The sequence below is a fragment of the Elaeis guineensis genome, chromosome 9 (genome assembly GCF_000442705.2).
Source record: "Elaeis guineensis isolate ETL-2024a chromosome 9, EG11, whole genome shotgun sequence".
Taxonomy (NCBI): Eukaryota; Viridiplantae; Streptophyta; class Magnoliopsida; order Arecales; family Arecaceae; genus Elaeis; species Elaeis guineensis.
Window position 1 is genome coordinate 10,560,258 of NC_026001.2, and position 24,703 is coordinate 10,584,960.

General features: G+C 38.2%; 2 protein-coding genes and 1 pseudogene across 5 annotated transcripts; 1 reads left to right on the forward strand and 2 right to left on the reverse strand.

The window, feature by feature from the left end:
* Window positions 1-8,377: 8,377 nt before the first annotated feature.
* LOC140851460 (uncharacterized) lies at window positions 8,378-9,415 on the reverse strand (annotated as a pseudogene).
* On the forward strand, window positions 9,413-16,262 carry LOC105051690 (auxin response factor 7). 4 transcript variants are annotated; one of them, XM_010932242.4, is made up of 15 exons: window positions 9,413-9,661; window positions 10,538-10,653; window positions 11,004-11,099; window positions 11,212-11,268; window positions 11,610-11,762; window positions 11,883-11,967; window positions 12,408-12,498; window positions 12,648-12,812; window positions 13,046-13,165; window positions 13,244-13,319; window positions 13,753-13,915; window positions 14,661-15,175; window positions 15,323-15,513; window positions 15,674-15,876; window positions 15,970-16,262. In XM_010932242.4, exons 1-14 carry the CDS (start codon window positions 9,613-9,615, stop codon window positions 15,858-15,860), a joined length of 2,064 nt encoding a protein of 687 aa, XP_010930544.2. In that variant the 5' UTR covers window positions 9,413-9,612; the 3' UTR covers window positions 15,861-15,876; window positions 15,970-16,262. The 4 variants fall into 4 exon arrangements, with proteins under 4 accessions (XP_010930544.2, XP_019708395.2, XP_010930545.2 ...); XM_019852836.3 differs by having other exon boundaries at window positions 15,674-15,871; window positions 15,944-16,262; XM_010932243.4 differs by having other exon boundaries at window positions 15,674-15,871.
* A 6,364-nt stretch (window positions 16,263-22,626) lies between these two features.
* On the reverse strand, window positions 22,627-24,455 carry LOC105051688 (phytolongin Phyl1.1). Its single transcript, XM_010932240.4, has one exon. The coding sequence runs from the start codon at window positions 23,580-23,582 to the stop codon at window positions 22,866-22,868; it is 717 nt and encodes a 238-aa protein (XP_010930542.2). The 5' UTR covers window positions 23,583-24,455; the 3' UTR covers window positions 22,627-22,865.
* Window positions 24,456-24,703: the final 248 nt, after the last annotated feature.

Sequence of the window (24,703 nt, forward strand, 5' to 3'; positions counted from 1 at the left end):
TTTTTTTTAAGTGAGATTTCATCAACTAGTGTACAAGGTAAAGAGAATTTTATGAAAGGAAATTTGATGGAACCACAGCCCCTCATCAAGTACTCTAAGTCACAGCTCTTGGATTACTAGAGGCCACAAAAACAAAAACACCGTATAATGCGCAACTTGGTCCATAGATGGTTACTCCATTGAACGCTGGAATTCTGGTGGCTTCCAATGGGGACTGATGGAGTAAAGAGTGGACCAAGTAAGCAAGACCCATGCGCTACTTGGTCCAATCTCACACAAGTTTCAAAACAGAATATTTCATATTCCACCACAGTCATTCTGCATGGAATTCCATTGTCCAAAGTTATTCAGAATATCAGTCAAATAAGGTAGGTAAAAGTACTATCCATAGTTCATATTCCACAAGAATCATTGGTTGTGGAATTCCTTAGTTCAAACTTGATCAGAATATCAGTCAAATAAAGTAGGTAAAATTATTCTCAAGTTTTATTGTGGAATTTAATCAGGTTAATTTCCTCCATCCACGTGCATGGACGGTTGAGAGAAAGAAAGGAGGAGACTTATTCTCGAGTTGGTGAGTTGTCCAAGAATCAAATTAAATCAACTCATATGGGCCCTCGCCCTGTTTCGCCCGTCTGGGGGTTGCAATCATGGTCCCTATCAGGGTTTGGACAGTGATATCCAGCTCCATTGCTACCATCTCGTCAGGTAGTCCAAGAAGAAGAAGAATCAACTTCTCTTCTTCTGGGACCATTTGAGAGAATGATTGATAAATTTGGAAGTCAAAAAAAAAAAAATAATTCCTTATAAATTATTCAACATCCTATTATTTGGAATTAGATTTTTTTTTCTTTTTCTTTTTTGATTTTGTTTTTGATATACGTGTGTGCGCACTTATGCTTGTGGGGCGCCAGCATGTGGAAGTAGATATCGAACCATTGATCCCTTTTTTCTAAAAGTTTACCTAACATAGAACATAAATCGAGCATGTATATATAGAAAAAAAGGTAAGCATCATCGAACCATTCAAACTATGAGCCCAAGCATTGTAATATGATTTGTAATTGGTTCCAACTGTTTCTTGCCCATTTTCTCAAAAAACACACACATAGCACATATGCAAAATACTAGTTTCACTATTAGATGAACATCTAAAGCATCATCGAGCATGATAGTTTTTTTTTAGATTATTTATTAATTACTTTTCAGGAAGAGAAATAAGAAAAAGTGGATATCTCGAGCATAGATGTCAAATTATATAAACAATAATTATAAAATTTAATTAGATTTGGAGATCATAAGCAACCATATTTCTTGTCTCATGCATTGCATTAAGGATCACATACAATTATAGTATACTTCCAGCACAAGGCATCAGCTAGACTAACAATAGGAGTAGAGGATTTGACTACGCGACATTTTATGCCAAATGCAATGAATTCCTCAACACACAATACATAATAATGGGGTCTTTGATTATGAAGGCTGGGCTTCATTAATGTAATGGAGCTTGACCATATTAATCCAATTTAGTATTTTATATAGCTTATTCATCACATAATAAGTGAGCTAGGTCCACTTAATTTTTTTTTAAAGTCACTTCCCCATTTCTTCGTAAAGCCTTCTTTTCTAACTGCTACAAGGGTTTGACCAGAGTAGATATTGAAGAAATAAATTATTCAGCAAAACTTATTTCAGGGTTATTTACTATGCTTTCTTTAATTTACTTAATGTTTTACAAAGATATTTTAATCAAATGTTCCCACATGTGCAGGTTACTAAAGTCCAGTGTTGGTTTACAATTTTTTCACCTCCATGATCTCTTCTAGGTGACATATCATGGAAGAACAATGGCACCACTTGTCTTTTCCCTGAAATTTCTTCCTCATCCAAAGGTGAAGATAATAAAGTAAGCTTTTCATTGTTGGTATATATGCCCCTGAAAAAATGTCCAATTACATCTTTACTCCTAAAAGTTAAATCTAGCATTTTGACTTTTATTTTTTACTATTGTTTTTGACTTTTCTACCCAAAGCTGCTTGGATCAATGATAAAACTACCATTTTGCACAATTGTCCCTGACAAATTGATGATTAAAAATCCATAAAAGGAGCCAAATCTATCTCCAATTGCCACAAACCCAATGCTCTGGATGTGTGACCACAAAACAGTGGCATTGGAGCAGTAACAGAGAGGAAGCATCACCATGGTAGCAGACAACAATCTTGGTGGTGGGGTAGACCAAGAGAGAAATGGGTAAGGGAGAAGGCTGTGTGTGGTGGATTGGCCATGGTGGTAGAGAGAGGGAAAACAGAGTGGGGAAGGAGGTGGTGGTGTTCTTTGGTGGGAGCAGAGGTGGAAGGGAAGGTGGGATCATTCGACATTAATGAAACATAATTCCCATGTCACTTGAATGCAGTCATTTACCTGGTGCAATGTAGAAACTTGAGGAAAAAAAAGTGATATATTAACACGATGACATTAAGGATCTGCGTCTGGACTCTAATCTACAATTGGGTCAACCATTAGGGTATGCTTCTAATCAGCGGGGTTGAATGGTCACAAAACGTACCAGAAATTCTTTGTACGCGACAGATGGTGTTGAAAATTCGACATAGAATATACCACTTTATCCGATTGATTCACGTAGTTATCATTTTTCAATGTATATTTAATATTTACAAATCGATTTTTTTGTTTAAAAATTTTATACGATAAAAATATCTTTATTTTTTGAAAAAAATTATGATATCTTGTGACATAATATAGTCCAGAATGTCATAATATGGCCTAAGATATCATAATATAAAAGGAGCATTTTTGTCCAATCACTTTTTAATACACATTTAATGCCTGTACATCGATTTTTTCATTTGAAAATTTTGAATGACGAAAATATCTCTATTTTTTAGAAAAAATTTATGACATCTTATGCATATTATGGATGCAGGATGTCATAATATGGACATAGAATGTCATAATTTATCCAAAAAGCAAGAATAATTTTATCATATAAAATTTTTAAATAAAAAAAATCGACATACAGGCATTAAATATGTATTAAAAAATAGTGACCGGTGGACCAATCGGACAAGGCGATGCACTCTACGTTAGATTTTCTACACCATCCACGGTGCACAAAGAATTTCGCCAAAGGGTATAAGTGCTACGACAGTTTGATCAAAACATGTAGTAATAGAACATTAATGATTGCAGGTAAGATCTACAACTAATAGAGGAGAAAACCACAAGAATTTCATTTGAATTCAGTTTCAAGCTAAATTGTACAAGAGCTATGGTGCATATTTACACCAGCCGCTAAACAGCTAACTATTGATGTCAAGTTGGATGCTAGTATTTTGTTACGATGGATTGATTAAAGATAGGAGTGGCAATTAGGTCAGGTCGGATCATATATGGATCGGATCAATATGGGTTAGGTCAGAAAATTATCAATCCAAATCCGATCTGTTTATTAAATTGATCAAAAATTTAAATCTAAACCTAATCTGTTTATTAAACAGGTAATCTGATCCAACCCATTTAATCTATTTATTATAGGTCAAATTAGGTTAAATAGATTAAATGGGTTAAATGGATTAAACAGGTCAAATAGATCGAGTTAAATGGGTCAGAAACAGATTAAGTATATTTTAAACAGGTTAAACTGATCTTAAACGGATTAAATAGGTTAAATAAATTATCTAACTTAATCCGATTTGAATATTAAATAGGTTAAATGAGTTAAATGGATCATATATCTAAAATTCAAATTCGATATAAATATTAAATAGATTAAATGGGTTGATCTGTTTATGATCCAAATTCATTTAGCCTAAACTTAAATCTGTTTATGCCGATGGTCTTCAGTCGAAGGTTGATTAAATTATTTATTGTTTGTCGATAATAACCGACTATTAGTCGGTCAACCGATTACGAGTCGGAGTAATATATTCATTCGGATAATGTAAAGTCAGATTCGGGGGTTGGTTGATTTGCTCCAACATTTTAGATTAACAGATCGAGTCATATTTTGTCGGCCTGTAATGAATGGATCTATCGGCATTATATTATTTAGATTAGATTTCTACTTTACTTCTGTATATGCTTGTCTATCTCAAAAAATTCTGGATTTTATGTTCCCGGGAGACAGCCATCGTATCGAGGAGACAACATCAAGATAGAGAAAGAAAGGAAGATTCATGTATTCTTATGTTTTCTTCTTCCTTAAGGCTCAACGATCCTCAGTAGCTTCTCAGGAATCTCATAATACATCTAGATATTTTCTAAATTATTTTTATATAATTATTTATATTTTAATCTCCTGCATGATGTCATGAAATCCTACAACTCATCGATATCAACTTGGCCGCCAAGGCCACGATGTATTTTGTTGACACAAAATACCTTCTCCCACCTTCATGACTGAGCTAACGAGGGAAACAAAAAGCTACCCACGTTTTGCATGCAATAAGCAAAAAAGATGAAATTTTTTGTGAAACAGGTTCCATCTTTTTCATCAAACCACGTCAAACAAGCGAGGAAAGAAACAACATGAACATCACCTACTTATGGGCTCCACCACTCAAACATCCAATTCCAAGTTTGTAGTTTAATTTGCGGACCTGAAGCCTGAAGGTGCCAAAGCCATAGAAAAAAGATCGAAAAAAAAAAGAGTCATCCTAGCCCATAGGAAAAAGTGATGCAAAGTATAGGAAATTCAAAAGGGACATGCATTCTAATTACAAACAAATGAAACCACCTCCACACCCAACCTTGTGCATGCTGATAACTCCAACACAAGTTCTTTCCTCCCCAATTTTTTTTTCCCAGCTATTGGCCCAAGACAAGGAAGCCATTACAGCAAGAGGGGTCCACCCCACCCAATGGCCAGCCATCATAGAATCCCCAACACGCAAGCCATCAAACTTCTCCTCAGTTTATTGCATTTTAATAGCCTTTCTTTGTTTTGATTTAAAATGTACAAGGAAAGAGGAATCTAAGAATCTTGTTCCTTGGCAATTGACGCCAGACTGTGACATCTTTTAATCTTTTAATAATATCATGAATCCCTTGGTTACACCACCACATGCCAACAAAGAGTTGCACTTGCATAATACTGCCCCCTCTCTTTCAAGCCTGCTTCTCAGTTTCACACCAATATAAACTAATGCTAGTTTGTTTCCCCCACCTGACTTCTGACCTGGAGATCATGAGCCCTGACTTTTTAAAAATATTTCCCTTTTTTTGGGGTGAAGAGTACACCTTATCTTCTCCAACAAGAAAAAAAAATAAATTAAAATGAGATGCCAATAATTACCAACTAAGTCCCATATTCCCACTATAAAAAGACTAACAAAAGTTTGAAACAACTCATTTGTTAGACTCCATTCCTCCACCATACAAATACATAACAGGGTGCAGATTGAATAGGCCTAGTTTCTTAATTCTATATGACAACTACTCATACATTGCATGGTAACCAAGATTGAGTAGCCATTATATAGTTGAACATTACTTTAATTATATACAGCTGAATGGTACCATTGTGCCCCTATAGATTTAAGAAATTTACACATTTGAGTCATGCAATGGAGGGCATCCGTCTGAGAAAATTTCAAATAAGCTTGTCTCCTAGATGCTTTTGCAAATTAAGAATTTATGTAGTTCTTAAATTAGGGGTTAACCTGGTAAGAAAAATGGTGATAAAATTGTATTGGAGAAATTGATATTAGGTGATGAGATGATTCTACTTGAGAAGTATAATTGGCAGAATCAAAATTTATGTGTCGGTTAGTGGTACACTTTTGATGATAAGTAAAATAAAAGACATCAATTTGTTTTGTCTTTAATAATGGGGGACGAAGAGTTAACAAGAGCTCACACAGGGAATTATTTTAGATCAAGTATTTATACAAAACTATGCAAACAAGGAGGCTCTTTATGCATATAATAGATAAAGGAAAAGGTTATATATACATATGCAAAGAAAGAAAATTTTTACACTCTTCAAAACTAATTAGTTGGCATAATAACTGTTCCTATTATCTTTTATTGATTATATTACATTGAAAACATAATAATGATTAAAAAAGAATAATTTTTATTTTTTTTAATAATTTTATATTACTATTTATAAAATATTTATTTATAGCTTAGAATAGATAATAAATGATAGAAATATAGTTAAACAATGACAAGCGATGCATGGTGTCCTGTCTTCACCGGCTACAAAAAAACTGTGACTTATTGACTGCTTGTTCAACCAAAGAAAAGAGGTGAGGAAGAGAAGTTCACGAAGACCTCCAGCAACATATCATTATTATACATCATAAAAATATTTATTCAATAAAATTAAATATAAAAATTATTTGACTAATAGTTCGCAACCTCTTTTTATAAGAATTGTATGAGCACCTAGTTTAAATCCATGGGACTCTATTTTTGAGGATAAATGATCAATTTATCTATATTCTTCTATTCTGATAAAAAAAAGAGTTTACTAAGTTAATCTTCTTGGAAGATGAATAATTTGGTTTCCATCGCTAGCTAAAATGCCTCTATTTTTATTCTTAAAATGCCCATACTTACGTTGATGCATTAAAAAAATCTTAGTGCCTTATTTTACTAATAGCAACTTTTGTTTCTTACACATGTATTACTAAATGTATCTTTGATTGGACCCCTCCTTATGACGATACACTAATAAAATCTAAACCTGATATTTTAGTTTGTTGGTTGGTGATGAATCCAAGTAAATGTTTTCTTTTTCCTTACCCATATTTCACTGAATGCATTTTTGACTGTTCTGTCGTGTTCTTGTATAATCTAGCTCCTCCAATTTTATATGAATTAAAACCTGATTTGAAATAAGAAATCTATGAAAGAGAAATACATAGTAAATATGCAAATGGGGTCTAAAAGTATACAAGATATTATGAAAATGATGGATAGATTTTAGTAATTTATTTGAAAAGTTGTAATGTAAAGAGCATGTATAATATATTTTTGAGTCATGCTTAAAAGATCATGAATACATTTTTTTTTCATTCAAGTATTATTTGGACAACACTTATCTAGAGAATTACAAATTGCTGAGCAAGTTTTATTCTGCCTAAATATCATGTCCTAAAGATAAACCAACCAGTTCCCTTGGTTCAGATATCCATGATCTGATCATAGCCGTTGGATCTTCTGGTCCCATCCCCAGACAGTGTAGGTGCAACGTGCCCATCAACCCACCCCTCTGATGGCGACGTCCAGCAGCATCCTCATCCGATCAATCAGGGCACAACATCTCTATTTTTTAGCGTACAAACTTCGACACACCGATGGTCCCCCACTCGCGACCGTCCGATCCGTTCTTCTCTTCGAGCCCAAACAGCCTCCAACCCCCACCGACGTGGTCGTCTCCCATTGGTCCCCCGAGAATATTTCGAAAAGTCGCCGTTCCAACGGCGTAGAAAACTTATCCACCTTGTCCGTTGGTGCTTGGTATATTCGCCCTCGCAATGGAGGGGAATCCCGGTCAGTAGTGGCATTCCCGTAATTAACCCATAAGTCAAGGCTAATTTATAGTCTCGAGCTAAAAGGAGTGATAGTGGCATCATCGTAATACTGGATATTTACAGTGGGTGGGAGGATTAAAATAACTTTATCGTGGGGTGGGGAGCTTGCAGGGAATGCGGGGCACGCTTCGGATCCGTGAACCCATCTTCCTGTAGTAATCCTACGCTTCCCATCAACATTACTCAAAACTATCTATGCCAAATGGCACTATCTGACTGGGGAAGAAGGGTGAGGTTGTCGATAAACCACCAATTCCATCGTTCCACGTGCACTTGGATTGGCCTCGAAGCGTTCGTTGTCTTGGTGCGTCAATTTTGGTTGCATAATCTCTCACTAGCAGTATAATAAACCAATGACCGAGGTTCGTGACCGCAACGCATCAGAAATCAACAAAATCAAGGCCGTCCGATTTGTCGGTTTCAGGGTAACTAAGCTTCACCGAGGGGCAGGAGAAGTGGAGGGTGGGTGATTCGTTTCGGTACTCCTCAGGAGCAGTGTAATAAAGTGAAGTTCAACATTGAGATTAGCACGTGGTAGAAGTTGACGGTATCGGGACGGTCGAAAGGGAAGGGGGCGGTATTGATGACTTGTGGCGAGGGGAGGATGGAGAGGGGGCGTGGAAAAAGGCGGGAGGGGGGAAGGGGTCGTTTGGTAGGGAGAGCGGGAAAAGAAGCATAGCGGGGAAGCGGCAGCTGCGGCAGCGAGACAGCGATTTCGGAGGGTCCGTGTAGGGTCCGGAAGCGGCAACCCTAATTTCTCTCTCTCTCTGTAGACCTAGAGAGAGAAAATAATTGAAGTATTCTAAAAATTAAGATAATAAATACTCCCCCCCCACCCCCTCTCTCTCTCTCTCTCTCTCTCTCTCTCTCTGTGTTAAAAGGGCGAGCGGCTCTTCCTGCTGTTCTTGTCGCCTCTCCTCACACCTTTTACGTGATTCCTTCGATCTCTCTCTCTCTCTCTCATCCCCCATCCTGTGGCGTCCTTGTCTTTCGTCTCCGGGAGGGATTGGGTTCTCGATCGCGTTGGAGCTGGGTATGTAGAGGAAGCGCAGGGGAAGGAGCTCGATGGTGTAGAAAATGGTGTTTTTATGAGGTTTGTTGAGGATTTTGAGGGACTTGAGCTTGGTTTGAAGCGGAGTTCGAGGTTGGGGTGGTGGTGCGGGGATCGAGGGAGATCTGTTTTTGGGGCTGTGATTTGGGGATTGTTAGTGGTCTGGTTACTGGATTCGGGACATTCCGTGTCTGGAGGTCGGAAATCAAGGGGTATGGCGAGAGATACGGAATCTCTTGACGGGAAACCGTGGGATTTGGTGTTTGGAGAGGGAAAGGAGGGAACTTGGAGGTAAAAAGGTCGGTTTTTAGCATCATCTGGGTGATTCCAGCGGGCTAATTGTCCTGGAATCGGAGAGTTGCGAGGTCTGAGGTCGGAGTTGGTGGAGTTTTGGGAGGAATTCTGCGATTTGTCTTCGTCGGCGTCGCCTTTCTGGTACTCCGCTTTCGGTAAATCCGGAGGACTTTGCCGGATTTCTAGCGGGAAGGAGGGCAAGTGGATTCTTTTCCAGCTGAGGAGGGGTGCCTTTACGCTCCCTTTAGCCGTTAAAGATCTAAAATTCCGTTTCGAAAAGGGGAGGAAGTGAAGTCGGTGCCCCGGGGAGGGAGGCGTTTCTAGGGCCAGCTTTCGAGGATGTAAAAGCGGCAACTGGCAGCGAAGAGCAGCGATAGCCCTCAGATGCCATTTTAGGCCTTCTTTGACCTCGTCTTAGGTTCATAGCGTGTGTGATTTGGAGCTCATTCGCAGTTAGTACGTGGATCATTGGGTCTTTTCTGAGCATTTATGCTTGTTTGAAGGCGAAACCGAAGGGATCTTATCCTCTCTTTTTTTTTTTTCTTTTGACCCTTTAGTCTTATCTCTTCCTTCTGGTGGAGAAATGTCTGGGGAGACGGGGTAGGAAAGGTGGAAGCTTTGGGTGATTTTGTTGTTGTTTTCCTAGCTAAAATTTGGTTCTTGTTGATCCAAGCGTTGGAAGGGATCTAGCAAAATTTCATGGCGCTCCTACCGCCTCACAGTTCATCTGAAGGACTCCACGGTTCAGGTTGTTTTTCACCTTATCGTTTTCTCTTTTCTATTTATCTCTTTGGCTTTTTGTGTTGGATGTCAATTATTATTGCTGCTTGTTCTCCATGTGGATATAGATTTCATCATGAATATGGTTTTCCCAATCTTCATGAATTTGTCTAGTATGTGGTCTGCTTCAGTTAGAGATGTATCTTCTGATATTGTAGGATTTAAAATGGTTAAGGTGGTGACATCGGAAATGTTGGGTTGATTTCATGTTTGTGCCTTTTGTTTATAGATTTCTTTTTTTTTTTTTCACCCTTTTTCTGTGTGATTTTGGTGTATGGGTGATGTGCTTGTGGATAGATGTATAAATTTTCATTGCCAGATAATGATTCATGGGTTCCGGATCATATAATGGTTCAGTGGGTTTTTCCCATTTTCCCTCGTAGTTATCTGTTTGTCGATTGTTTTGTATTGATTTTTTTGTTCTGTGCCGGTTCTTGTTCATGTTTGTGCTGACCTCAGTTTAGCCCGCTGTTTTTCATTTGTCATTTGTTTTAAATTTTTTTCTCCCAATTGGCCGTAATATGTTTCTGATATCGCTTTGTCTTATGTGGTTTCAAATCTCATTGCTCCTGACAAGTCAATATTGCGGTCAGACCAAAATTTTCTTCTGGTTCTTGGTAGATTTTGGTGGGGCTTTGGTTCTTAATTTAATCTGAGTGCAGTGTTCTACCTAATCCCCTTTCTTTCGTAGTACCTTGGCTTTCATCTTAACAAAACTACATAAAAGGATTGTCATTTTTTTTTTGTGTGGAATATTTCAATAGTATGGCTTCTTGGTTCTAAATTGGAGGACGGGGCTAAGCAATTTGGTTCCTGATGTATTTTTTTTAAAAATGTTTTCCAGCACCCTCTGGAGATGTATTATACAGAGAACTTTGGCATGCATGTGCTGGACCTCTTGTTACTGTGCCTCGCGATGGGGAGCGAGTCTATTACTTTCCTCAAGGTCATATGGAACAGGTATCTTGAGTTTCCACATATTAGATCTATATTATGACTCCGAGACGCATTTTTCGTGGTTTTACTATCAAATGTCAGATCTCTTTTGATTAGATACTTGACTTATCTTGGGGTTGTCTTAGATAAGTGCCTATTATGAGTACCATAATCCTTGATACTGCTTTTAGAATCTAAGACATTTATTATAAGTCTAATATTACTGTTTTGTCACACTGTGACATGCTAGTTTTGCATCATGAATTATAAGCTAATCATATTTGCATGACTTATGTATGGCTAAGATGAGCTGATCTCTATATTGATCTCTGTTTCTGTTTTCTTTTCTTTTTTCTTGCGCGCGTGTTTTGCAGCTCGAGGCATCGACAAATCAAGGGCTGGACCAGCATATGCCTTTGTTCAATCTACCATCAAAGATTCTTTGCAGGGTGGTCCATGTTCAACTTCGAGTAAGCTCTTGTTGGTCACTGTATAATATGTTGTTCATCATGTTAGATGTGGTATGTGGAAGCGTTAGCTTTATTTCTCACTACCTGTGTTATTCATCACCTTTCTTTTTAGGCTGAACCAGACACTGATGAAGTTTATGCACAGATTACTCTGCTGCCTGAACCAGATGTGAGTCTTTTACTTCTTTCTGCTGTTTATGGTCTGAAAATTGCATTTTTTTTCCTTTCTTTTGATACAGTGTTCTAGTACTAGCACTTTGCTTCGACATTAAAGTTTGAATACTTATATGCGCCTCTTTGATGGCTACTTTGGGTAACTGGATGAGCCTTTTGTTTTAACTTATACTCTGCATTCTGCAATCACTTCTTCTATAACTGGATTTTTTTTTTTTTTTTAATTGAAGTGGATAGGTTTTGTTGACTATAGCACATGCTATGTCTGAATTTCTTTTCTGTATGCTACTTTTGATGTTTGTACTGACGTCTTTTATCCTTCAATTCCTTGATCAGCAAAGTGAGGTCAAAAGCCCAGATCCTCCGCTACCTGAACCTGAAACGTGCATAGTCCATTCCTTTTGTAAGACACTAACCGCTTCAGATACAAGCACCCATGGAGGTTTCTCCGTACTTAGGAGGCATGCGGATGAATGCTTGCCTCCACTGGTTAGTCATTGTTCTAAAAATTGTTGTGATACTCAATCTTCATTTAAGCTAAATTGAGCGGCTGCTTTTCTGATTATTCCCATTTCAATTCTTTAATTGCTTCTGGATCCCTTTGTGCAGGATATGTCCCAGCATCCACCTTGGCAAGAATTGGTTGCCAAAGATCTTCATGGAAATGAATGGCATTTCCGTCACATTTTTCGAGGTTTGTATATATTACTACATCATTGCTATATAATGTTGCCTCGTTGTTGTTCGATATGGGTTTTGAAACTGGATCGCAATTCTTTGATTTGATGTGGATGCAAGAATTATTTAGTTTATATTTTGCATGTCAGTTTTGTAGATACTTCTTATTATCAAAGTTATTTTTAAGTTCTCTATCAAAAAATATCACCAATATGAGTTTCAGATGTTGATCACCATTTTTTAGAATATCGAATGCAAATGGAAAAATATAAATAAGAAAATATAGATGTTTGAACACATAGAAGTGGAATGTTTGGCCTAAAACCCTGCAAATACATATTCTTAACGCAAATACAAATAGTTTACTGAATCGTAATTTTCATTATGTAATGCCTCTCAGAGTAATCAAACAAGGTGATCAAAGGATGCTAACTTTTTCTTCTGCATTTCCATCAGGGCAACCTAGGCGTCATCTGCTTACTACTGGATGGAGTGTCTTTGTCAGTTCGAAGAGATTGGTAGCAGGTGATGCATTTATCTTTTTAAGGTTAGTAAATATATTCTTCCCAGGCAGTTGTTGAATTTTTCCATTTATCTTCTCAAAATAAAATGCTATTTTTTTGGATAGTCTATTTGATGCACTTCTTGTGTGACCATTATAATGATATTTATCTATCCATGCATGAAATGTGGCAGAGGAGAGAATGGTGAGTTGCGGGTTGGAGTAAGGAGGCTTATGAGACAACTCAATAACATGCCATCATCAGTCATATCCAGTCACAGCATGCATCTTGGAGTTCTGGCCACTGCGTCTCATGCTGTCTCTACAGGGACTCTGTTTTCTGTCTTTTACAAACCAAGGTTTGGTGTTTCTCTGAATATTTTGTCCTTTAAACGTACATCTTTGACAGAGTTCCTAAAGCGAGAAAAGGGAAAACATTTGATGCGGAATCTGAGTTTTGTCTGCTCTTAGTATATCCGCCAATTTTAATATGTTTCTAAGTCTTGCTTAATGATGGGGACTCTCTGCCTTCATCTGAAAGAAATTAAGTATATTCTGAAATTAAGTGGTGGAATTTATTCCATTGTTTCAGAACAAGTCGGTCTGAGTTTATCATCAGTGTCAACAAGTATCTTGAAGCCAAGAATCATAAATTGTCTGTTGGTATGAGGTTCAAGATGAGATTTGAAGGTGATGAAGCTCCTGAAAGAAGGTATGCTTGGTGGCTTGTAGTGATAATCAAGGATTCAGTTAAAGTGTGTTAGCAGGGTCTCATTTACAATTTTTACAGGTTCAGCGGTACTATAATTGGTGTGGGAGACACAACACCATCTAGATGGGCAGATTCAGAATGGAGATCCTTAAAGGTAATATTATATCTGTTACTTTTCTAACATTGAAACCAAGAATTGTCATCTGGGTACTGGACTCCATACTGTACTATTCTATTACATTGTCGGTATGTAGTGTGGTATGGTAAGGTTCGGCATACTGAATGTTGGTATGGTACAGCACCATGTACTGGTATGGTACTGGATGCCTGGTACAGTATGGCACGATCGGTATGGCAAATCTTGCTTGAAACTATTGTGCTAATAGATTGATAGAACTCCTTGCTATCTTGAATATTGGTCTCAAAAAATTGCATATTTTTTACCAGCTGAATTTCAGATTAGCTTGTGTTCATCAATATAATGATTAAACCTAAGCCTTTTATTATGCCTGTAATTCTTGGCATGGTTTTATTCCCTCGTTCAGTTTGTTCTTTAATTTCAAGCTATATGGTGGATTAATTTGTAGGTCCAATGGGATGAACCTTCATCTATTCCACGCCCAGATAGAGTCTCACCATGGGAATTGGAGCCACTTGTTGCAGCTGCTCCTCCAACATCTCAACCAGCACAGAGAAATAAACGTGCACGACCGCCGCCTTCCATTATGCCTGATATTTCTCCGGTGCTTGGTATGGAACTTGCCTACTGCTAATCCTTTTAATACCTATGTAATGATAGGATATCTTGTATGATTTTGGCTTTGTTTATCCTTTCAAAAAAATATTATTTTTTTATTATATCTTTTCCTGTTAGAAACATGCCATGAAGCCTGTGGAATTGAATACATCCATTTCTAGTAACGACTTCCTTTGGAATGCTGTTCTGTAGTTTTATTTCTGTAGTTATATCGAACAACCACACTTAAGCAGTAATCTGTGCTGCATAAATACATTAAATACATTAAAGTATTGTTAGCTATTTTCGTATGCAACAAAAGTTATGTTTGGCTTTGTTACACACACACAAAAAAAAAAGTTATGTTTGGCTTGGTCTTAGATTTGGTGGGGGGTTGTTCAAATAATTTGGCATATAATGAAATTGCCTGCTTAAAACATTCACCTTTGCATAAAGTAGAAATTCATTTTCTTATAGCCTTGGCTATATTCTTGTTGAATCAAATATATGTGACATATCACGTAAATTAGTCTTGATGATTGTTTCTTAACTAACGAAATGAATAACAAAAACTGGCATCACCATAAAAAGGGTCTAGGGGTATTAATGGCTTGTTTGAGACAAAATCATAATTATCTAATTGTAGGAAGAAAGTCTGTTTATAAGATGTTATTTATTCGTTGTGCTACTTAGACATTCCTTCTTGTTCTCTTCAACCATCTTAGCTGCTCTGATGTACTCATCTGTTTCTCCTTGTAGGTTTGTGGAAATCCCCGGTTGAGTCGACCCAAACTTTGTCATTTTCAGGTTTACAACGAGGTCGAGAACTTTATCCATCATCAAGCCCCACCTCATTGTTCTCATTAACGTCAAAGCCTGCCTCCATTGGATTAAATGCAAACAATGGGCCATCGGCAGTTATGAACAGGCCTGCATACTGGCCAGTCGGAGCAGATGCACAAACCGAGTCTTTCTCAGCACGCATCAACAGGGAGCCATGTGAAAAGAAGCAGGATACTGGCACTGGATACAGATTATTTGGGATCGAATTAATAGAAAGTCATGCTGTAGAGGAAGCTTCACTGGCAGCAAATGTTGCTACTGCTGTCGGTGAGGTTCAGCCGGTAAAATCTTTGGGGGAGGATTCTGATCGGCAATCTCAGCCATCAAACATTTACAGGTCTGATGCTCCTGCAGTCAGCAGTGAGCCAGAGAAGTCATGCCTCAGATCACCCCAAGAGACTCAAAGTCGGCAACTGAGGAGCTGCACCAAGGTGATGACAGACTCTTTTCTTTATCCATTTGCTGGCTGCCTCTGTCAGTAGCATGCTTGGTAATCTAGATAGACAGAGTTGTGGGTGGATATTATAAGCTTCTGAAGAAGCTGAAATGTGTTGCTAAGTCTCCTGTTTCCAAAACAGGTTCACATGCAAGGTATGGCAGTTGGGCGGGCAGTGGATTTGACAAGAGTAGATGGATATGATGAGCTTCTCCAAAAGCTGGAAGAGATGTTCCATATCAAGGGAGAGCTCACTGGTGCAGTCAAAAAATGGCAGGTTGTCTACACCGATGATGAAGATGACATGATGCTGGTTGGCGATGATCCTTGGCAGTAATGCTCTGTAGCCCTCAGCTATGGCATTTCATATTATGGCTTGATCTGTTGATTGTTTAAATTCCAATTTAAAGTAGTAGTTTTTCTTCATCAGGAAATAGGCGCTTTTGGTAATTTAGAGTTGTACCAACCCTGAGTATCTACATACAATTTGCAGTGAATTTTGCAGCATGGTGAGGAAAATTTATATTTACACATGCGAGGAGGCGAAGAGGCTGTCACCCAAGGTGAAATTACCGGTCGTCAGTGAGGCCATCAAGCCTGGGTTGAAGAAATCTTCATCAGATGCTGATTCCACACGGAACAGACCTGAAGACCAGGATGCTGCTGACGAGGAGTGCTGACCATTTTAGGAGTATGGTATTGCCCACAAAGCTTTTGTTTGTTTCTTTACTTGGAGCTCAGTCATTAGCTTGTGGCCCAGCAGGGGCCCTGATTTGTTTTGTGCCACAGCTGGTGTTGCCCTTTGTGCCGTGTGTCGTGTCTGGAATGGCAGCTAGTAAGAGAATGGATAGGGGCAATGCGTTGGCTCTCATCCATATTGTTTTGGCAATGTCATCTTTTTGTTAGTCCAGTCGCAGCAGGGCACGTGGAGGCCGGCCGGCTAGTGGTGAAGAGATGGGCTCTTATCTGTACTGAGAAAGTATTACATTGGAGTAGGGGGTGATGAAGTTCCCACTCTCTTCTTTCCTTTTGTTTTTAACCAGGAGTAAATAGGATATATGTCTATACCTATACACGCTAAAGCACTGCTGAATGTGTTATGTTGCTTTATTTTGGGTGGCAAGTTTGTTTTTTCCCATTTCTCCTTTGTTACATCATATGATTTGTCGTTTGATGGAAAAGAAATTATGTACAAAATGCAGTATCTTTTTGTGTTTTCTTCTGTTTGTTTTCTCACTTTCCCTTCTGCATGCCAGCCTGTTAGTATCTACTGTTTGGCAGAAGCTGTGTTACCCCTGCCCCCAAGGGAATTGTGTGGAAGTTGTATGGTACTTGGATTCTGATGTTGCCTTCTTAAGTAAAATTCCCAGGTGGTTGTTTTGTACAATTATCTTTGCCCATGGTAGCTGTCTTGTTATGAAACAATGCCTGATGGTGAAGGTTCATAATTAACCGGGCTTTGGGATGCATAAGATTGACGGCATTTTTAGTATGTTTGGCTGCTCTGGGGTTGGATTTCATGAGCTTGATCTTGCTCATACTGGACTATGAAGACGTCTTGACCTTGCAACCAAGGATTAGGAGGTGTGCTTCTAATGAATTAAAATTGTAATCTTGTGAGAGTTATGTCAGGGGAAGAATGCTATCCTGGTTAAGCCTGTGTTTCTGTGCATGTTGTGTGCTTTTTTCCGATTCTAAATTTCTAATGTACATAGTTGTGTTTCTTTCACAAGATTTTAACGTGTTCTTTCAACGCGTGCGCTCGTTTGTGATCCTTCTCTGGTCGTCTATGAGTTTGGTGTCTAGAAACAATTGCCATTTCCTGGACAATTCCTGGGTGCCTCCAAATCCACATATTACATGAAATTTTGCCCCTAAAAACAAGTTAGACCAATGTTGACTCTCGGACGAGTAGTCCTAAAAAATTGGAGTCAGAATTGTTCAGAGGGTAAAGGCCAGGTACCTGGGTGCAGGACCCCCATAAGAAAAGGCTTTCCACTGATGATGCTGAATTTTTCAGGTTGGTTGCCTTGGCTGATGTTCAGCAAAATCTTTCCCTGTGATGCTCGTGATCAGGTCATCCGGTAGGCTTAAAGGAAACTTGTGAAGTAGATAGAGTGAGTCCCGTGAATTCGGTTGGTGCCTCATGATTCACATCTGCATGCGAGTCGAGCACGATTTGAGGGGGTTGTTTTATGTCCCATTCAGAATCACAAGCTGCATTGTGACATATTTAGGATGCGTTTGGTTAGCCACTAAAAAAAAATATTTTTTTATTTTTTAATTTTTAAAAAATAAAAATTAAAAAGTAATGTTTGGTAATGTTATGAAAAATAAAAAGTAGAAATCAAAAAAATTAAAATAATTATTTTATATACAAACTAAAAATTTTTTGTATTTAAAAACTTACTTTTCTACTTTTTTTTGTTTCTCCACGTCTAAAACGTCAAATCAAAAAGTAAAGAGCATGAACCCTTCTCCCTCGTTGAGCTCTTCACCTTCCCGAACCTTTCTCCCTTCCTTCCCGAACCTTTCTCCCTCATCGAGCTCTTCACCTGCCATCCTCAAATATTGCTTTTTGCTTTATAGCAATGTAGTTACCAAACATATTTTTTATTTTTTTTATTTTTACTTAATAATAAAAATAAAAAAAAATAAAAAAATACTTTTTGCAAATCAAAAATCAAAAATCAAAAAGTGTAACCAAATGCATCCCTAGTGATCGAATAGCAAACTGTCATCTTTTCGATGTAGAGTAGGAACATCTTGCTTCAAGGCTTTGCCAACATGTTATCATAGAGTAGTGCTAAGGTAACTAAATCATTCAAGGAACAATTGTGATTGTGGTATCCTTTTTGGGGCCTTTTTAAGTGGTGTCTAAAGCACCTTCCTTAGGTCTATACTTTGTCCCTCTAATATCTATCACATTATGAACCCGATGCAGCATACTAGATCCATTATCGTTCATAGGAACCTTGTCCAAGAAGAATGAATAATATCTAGGCAGCACAACCTAAACAAATTGGCGTGTGAAATTGTTTCTAATAATGCAGCAGTATCCAGTCATGAATCACATACTGGAATGCCATAAGAAAAAATCATGAGGACCAAAAAGGTTGGGTGGCTTGCTGTTGAGAGGAATAGACTCAATGGTGGTGGCCATGATTTACATCACATATCCTGTGCATGAGTTGGCGGATATCACGTAGATTCACGAATGTCTCAAATCGACAGGAAACGATCACTTGGTGTTTAGATATCACCTGTTTGTGGCTCCCATCTATCAGAACCTCATTGATCTCTGTTTGCTCACGGGATAGTCTTTGCATCTGGTGTTAATTTTTCTGTTCGGTCTTTGCTGCCATCTGTTGTATCTTTGTCTCTGTCGCGTGTTTAAACAAACAATAATTTGGTGTGGAATTTGGAGTTCATATTGTATCATGTGGTTCTTTATTTTTGGTGGGTGTCGTGTCAATGCTACCCATGCTCAGGCACCTGTAAATTGGACACGAAAAGTTCATCAGACTCATAACTGCTGACTTGGTAACTCCACAATCAATCAAGCTGCGGTCTTTGACAACAAATTCATGAGCTGTACCAATCTCCTGATACCACCTGGCATGAGCATTTTCTACATGCACTTCACGGAAGCCATGTAGCATCACTCTGGATAGAAAGGCTTCATCAATACTTTTTGTGCCACATCTTACAGTGAATGCAATCTAACAAGCAATTTCTTTCCTGAAAAATGATTGTGGGTTCTTTTTTTGGGTAAAAAGGGAGAAGGCTAAATTTGATTCAGATCTGCAACTATATACTAGACATGACACGAAAGAGGTTGGGATTCTGCTATGCTAATAATGGCAGCCAATATCTTGGGCAAGACCAAGAAGAAGAAAACATGACCACAATTTTTTTCTTTTTTTTAAGGGAAAAGAGGACAGAAAACATGTCCCTGTAAAAAGGTGACCACAAAAAACTAAGAGGAACAAACGACCTCAAATTTGACCCATCCAAATAGGTACAAGGGGTGGATATTAGGTGTTTTAGCTATTAGCATTAAGTTCAAGTTTATTGTACTTAGCTGGATGAGGTCGACAAGCAAGATGGTCTAATGGCCTAGCTGCCCAAGGCCAGCTGCCTTATTATGCTTTCTAGGCTGCATGGTGTTACCATTTCTACAAGATAGCAGAGTGGATATCATAAAATGTGGTAGCAGCGTCACAATTCTTGTGGTCCAACCTGTTTCATAAAAAAACTACACTATTTTTATGATCCACAAATTGCATTATCCCTCCTTGGAAAGAGAACAGCCATATGCCTTTTTCATATTGGGCTGGCTACATAGAATGGAGAAGCCTATTACTGAAGTCTATTCTAGATACTTTTACATCTTTTTTATAGAAATAAATATAAGAGAGTTAAGGAAGGTTTTAAATCCCATGGGACTGGGCTGTTCTGATTTTTTCATGGAGCAGGATATATGCCGCCGTCTCGATACTTGGGACAGAGGATGTCCTAAGACGTCCCGATCAGGATGCCGAGATGCTAGCAGGATGGTTACATCCCGATATATGGGATGGTACGCCATTCTGGTGTTCTGTTGGACGTCTCGCTTGGATCTGAATCCTTAGTTGAGATTTAGGAGAGAATTTTCTAGTTTCTTAGGATAGAGCTTCTTCTTTTAGGTAGATCTTGGTGAAGAAAATCTTCAATGCCTTATTTCTTTGAGAAATGATTTGTTTGAAGAAGGCAAGAAAGAGGTGTACACATGATTTGTGAAGTCTCATCCTCAAATCTGGGCTCGTGGTTCTCGGCTTTCCCAACTCGGTGTTCTTGGAGGGTTTTGAGAACACCATGTCAGTAAATCCATTATGGTTCCTTGTATGTTGAGAATCACTTTCTTTGATGTAATCTCTTGTATATGTCAACGATTGTTGTTTCTTAATGTAAAGTAGAGAAGGTTGTGATCTAAGAGAGGTGTTCTATAAATGTTGTTATCTTTGGCTTGGCTTAGAAGAACTTTTTAGTCCCATTATTTGAAGATAGTGGAAGGTTGATCTGGACTCAACCTGTGATTTTTCTCCATTAACTTTCTACATAAAAGTCTTGATCTCTTGTTTTTTGAATTTTTTCTATTTGTCCATACTCTTTGCTTTGCATTCCTATTGTCTACACAAATAACACAGAGAAATTCCACTGCTGCCATTCCAGGTCTATAGGCATTGGTTTGGATTTACTTGCATTGACATGTTTTCTGTGTGCATTGATACTATTATGTATGTATTGCTTCCATCCGAAGAGCATCTTATGACAGTAGATGATTATCATGCACAAGCATGATCAAACAAAAGAATTACAACTAAGCTCCACTCCACATCAAGGTTGGCAGATTATCATGAATGCAGAAAACATCTCTTGGTCATCAAACAGTTTCACATGGTGATAGCCACTCAAAAAGGATTTGCAGAGAAGGTTGTCTTTTGATGTGGTGGTAACTATATATAATCTAGTGATGCAAGCCGTCCATCGCACACAAATGAGCATGTTCTCATGGTTGAATCCAAACTTTAAATTTGAGAAAAGAAAATGATTCAAATTACAACCATGTTTTCATTGCAGTTCAAGACAATTGAAGTTTTGAGAGGCAAAAACACTTCGGGGAAGCTAAACTTTAACAACTACACGTAAAACAGTTTCAATCTCATTTCATAAGGATGGCAAGGTATTTCAGGAGAAGGATGGTGCAAGGTGATGGAACTGTGATTTTGAATGTGGAATAAAAGTTTAAGAAAACAATATTTGTTTAGCCTAATTGTAATATCAAGGACCTCTCCCGTAACTGAGCCAGCTGATTGCAATAGCAAGGGAACGCAAGATAATTCAGGAAGATTGAACTTTCATAAGTAGATGGTGAAATTTGATGGCAGATAATTTTAAATATTTTTGGTACGTTGGAAAATAACAGAGGAGAATTTTTCATAGAGAAAACAGAGAGGCTAATTTTTTATTGGGAAAAAGAGTTGATTTGAAGTAGAAGAATTTGGGTGTTTGTACTATAGGAAGTTTCTTAAAGCTGAATTTATGAACTTTGAAATATATAATTTCAGGCAGATTAGCTTGCAGATCCTAGTAGACAGGATAAAGTAGCTGATTTCTTCTTCTTCTTCTTCTTCTTTTTTCCTTTTTACTTCTGATACCTAAATTAATGCAATTATGATCAAATACAAACTCCAAAATAGATTGATAATTTACTTAAATTTTTATTTCATTGTGCAAACTCCAAAGTAGATCGATAATTTACTTACAATTTTTATTGCATTGTGTAAACTCTTCAGCAGTGATGTAAGTAGTGTAAATTAAAAAAAATGAAAAAAATAGAAGACTAAAAAATCTAAATAGTCTTAGGAAGAAAGCTATCACAAGAGAATTCCACTTCGACAACTTGAGAGAAGAAGAAAGGCACAAAACATAGACTCTGTACATCTAACAAATACTTATGATAAGGTATAAATTATATGTATGTCAAACACTTATTAATTTCAGCTTTCACAGCTCTTAGAACATATGAATATTTGATTTCTGCATCTATCAAATCTGCTGGCTTTGATGTATATTAAATCCCACCAGGCTAAGAATTCTGATTAGTTTGAGTCTGCCACAAAAACCCCAAACTCCCTAAGCAAATCCCTTATGATTGAAATTTTAATCATGCAAGAAACATGATTCCAAGAAACTATAATTGTGCTTATGATGCAGCTCAAGATGTCTGAATTTTAACAGTAATTACACAAACACTTGGGAAGCTGAAAAATAGAAGGGAGGACTTTAAGTAGAAGTGGACTTTAAGCAGAAGGAAGGACAATGCAACATGATACGGCCATGGTGATAAGTGGAGTAACATTTCAAGAAACAAAAAATTGTTGAGTTCCAATGCAATGTCAAAGAGCTGCTACAAAATCTAATGGCAATAACAGGGCAACTCAAGACCCCTCAGGAAGATCAAATTCCAAGAGTAGTTGCTGAAATTTGACAGCTATGGATTCTGAAGAAGTGCTGAGCTGCCGCCAAACAACAGCGGAAGTCTTAAACTAGAAGAATCTGGCTGTTATTCTGTAATAAATTCCTTATTGCGGAACTTGAACTGAAAAATATAACTGCAGGCAGCTGAGCTGAAGATTGGCACTAATAGCAATGGTTCAGTAAAGGAGCTGATTTTTCTTTCCTTTTGTTTTGATGGGGGAAGGGGGATGGGCACTTAAACAGGCAAATTTCAAAGGCTGGAGAGAGGATAGTATGAACTCCAACAGCTTGCTAATTTACCATCTAGATGATGATCATGATAATACCACTGCATGAACTCGTCGACAGTGGTGTTCAAACAATCAAAGAACACTATATAGTGGCAGAAAGAAAGCCATCATTAGAGAAATCCAAAACCAAAAATAAGCTAAAAAGAAAGCCGTAGATATATATTCTGCAAATCTAATGCATGTAACAATTCAGTTATACTGAAAGGTAAAAAAGCTATATATACAGCAAGCATCCTCAAACCTCATCTCTAACAAAATGAATCATCTTCCATATCCTCCATCTTTCAAAACTGCAGGCTGCCATATTCATATAGCATTCTGGTTGAAGCCAAGAACATTGTCAGCTCCAAATCCAATCCAACCCCTCCATCATCAAGAAAGACACTGGAAACCCCTACAGACCCCCAACCAAACCCCAAACAGCACCAAGCAGAGGATCACATCAATGGCAAGCACTACCTTCACTTGACACCACCATAATTTTCGTGCATGCTGAGGCCCTCGACTCCTCGAGCTCAAGCTCTTCCTCAAAGAAACAACACTGCCCACCGGTTCATGAGGCAATTCAATCCTTATCCCCCTATCGGAATGTTCCTCGCCACCATCTTCAGTCTCCAATGCTCTCTCCTTCGACTTCTCCCCATCATATTTCTCACTCGCCTTCCTTAAAAGAAGCATCCTTGCAGAATTTGTTGATCCATCAGTCGATGCACCATCGGATGTCTGATTCCAGGACATGCTCTTCAATGAAGAAATCAAGCGGCCAATGAAGGGGACCAATTCATCCTGGAATCCATTCTTGGAGGCCTTGAAGCTGTCTCGGAGCTGCTCAAGGAACCAGCGGGTGTCCGAATTGCCAGTGCTTACGTCGACAATGGCGAAGTAGGTGTAATTGTCTTCCATTAGAAAGCTGAAGGTCCTCGAGTTGACAGTGTGGGAATACCAGGAATGAAGGGTTGGGGCTTTTTCCTGGCAGCGCTCGGCCAAAGCCTCGAGCTCATGGTCGCCACCACTGAATTTGTGAAGGATTTGGTTGCCTCTAGAAACACAGCAGAAGACTACGTTCCCTGGTGGAGGCTGGAATTCCATTGGAGATGGAGGACTCTCTGCTACCTTAATTCATAAAAATCCAAGCTTTGGGAAGGTTTTGGATCAATTGCCTTAATTTTCACAAGGGTTTTGATATCATGTTGAAAGAAAACTCAGATGAATTCGGAAGCTGGAATGAAGGGATCAAATGGATGCAGAAAGGCAAAATTTTCAAGCTTAAATTCATAAAAATCCCAGCTTTTTCCAAAGTCTCTCTCCCTCTCCAGTCTCTGATTCATAAAATCCCAGCTTTGAGAAGAGTTGGGATGGATTACCTCAAATTTAACCAGGGTTTTGGCATCAAGTTGAAGGAAAACTCCAGACCAATTTTAGCAGTGGAATGAAGAGATTAAGTTGATCCACAGAGCCAAATCCTTACAAGCCTAGGTTCATAAAAATCCCAGCTTGATATCAAGAACCGTCTCTCGGCTAGCTTAAATTCATAAAAATCCCAACTTTGACAATGGTTAGGCTTGATTACGTCAAATTTCACCAGCGTTTTGAATCAAATTTGGAAAAGAAACTCGGAAAAATTCTGGTGGACATCGGAATTTGGAAATCTTTCCGTTGGGATTTGGAATCCGACAAAACTGAGAGCCAAGGATTGCAAAAACTGTGGAATTGGACGAAGAAAGTGGAATCATAGGTGGAATGTTTAACATCAGAAGAACGAAAGATTGGATTCTTGCCGGAAGATTGAAGGAAGGAAGGAAGGAAGGGAAGGGAGGGCAGGACCGAAATGGAGCGCCGAGGGTTAGGGTTCCAAAGAGAAGTCCATCCCGGAGAGGAGGCATAGATTGGAGGATAACTGAAAACAAATTACCCGGCTTTGTGTGGTTGATGGAAATTGACTTCCGAAGAGCCAAGATCCGACCTCAAATTCAGAGCTGAAAAATAGAATCTTTGCTTTATTTGACAATGTAATATAATTAATAAATAAAAATAACACATTGTTGCCATGATTTTAAGAAATTATTGTGTATTATAATTTTTTTATCTTGGGAGGCCCTTGTGATGTCACATGTGTATTGTGCATATACAATAATACATTAATATTAAAGCTATTTATTTTGTTGTTTTAGTTCTCGTAAGATGGAATCCTAGTTGCCATTAATCCTTTT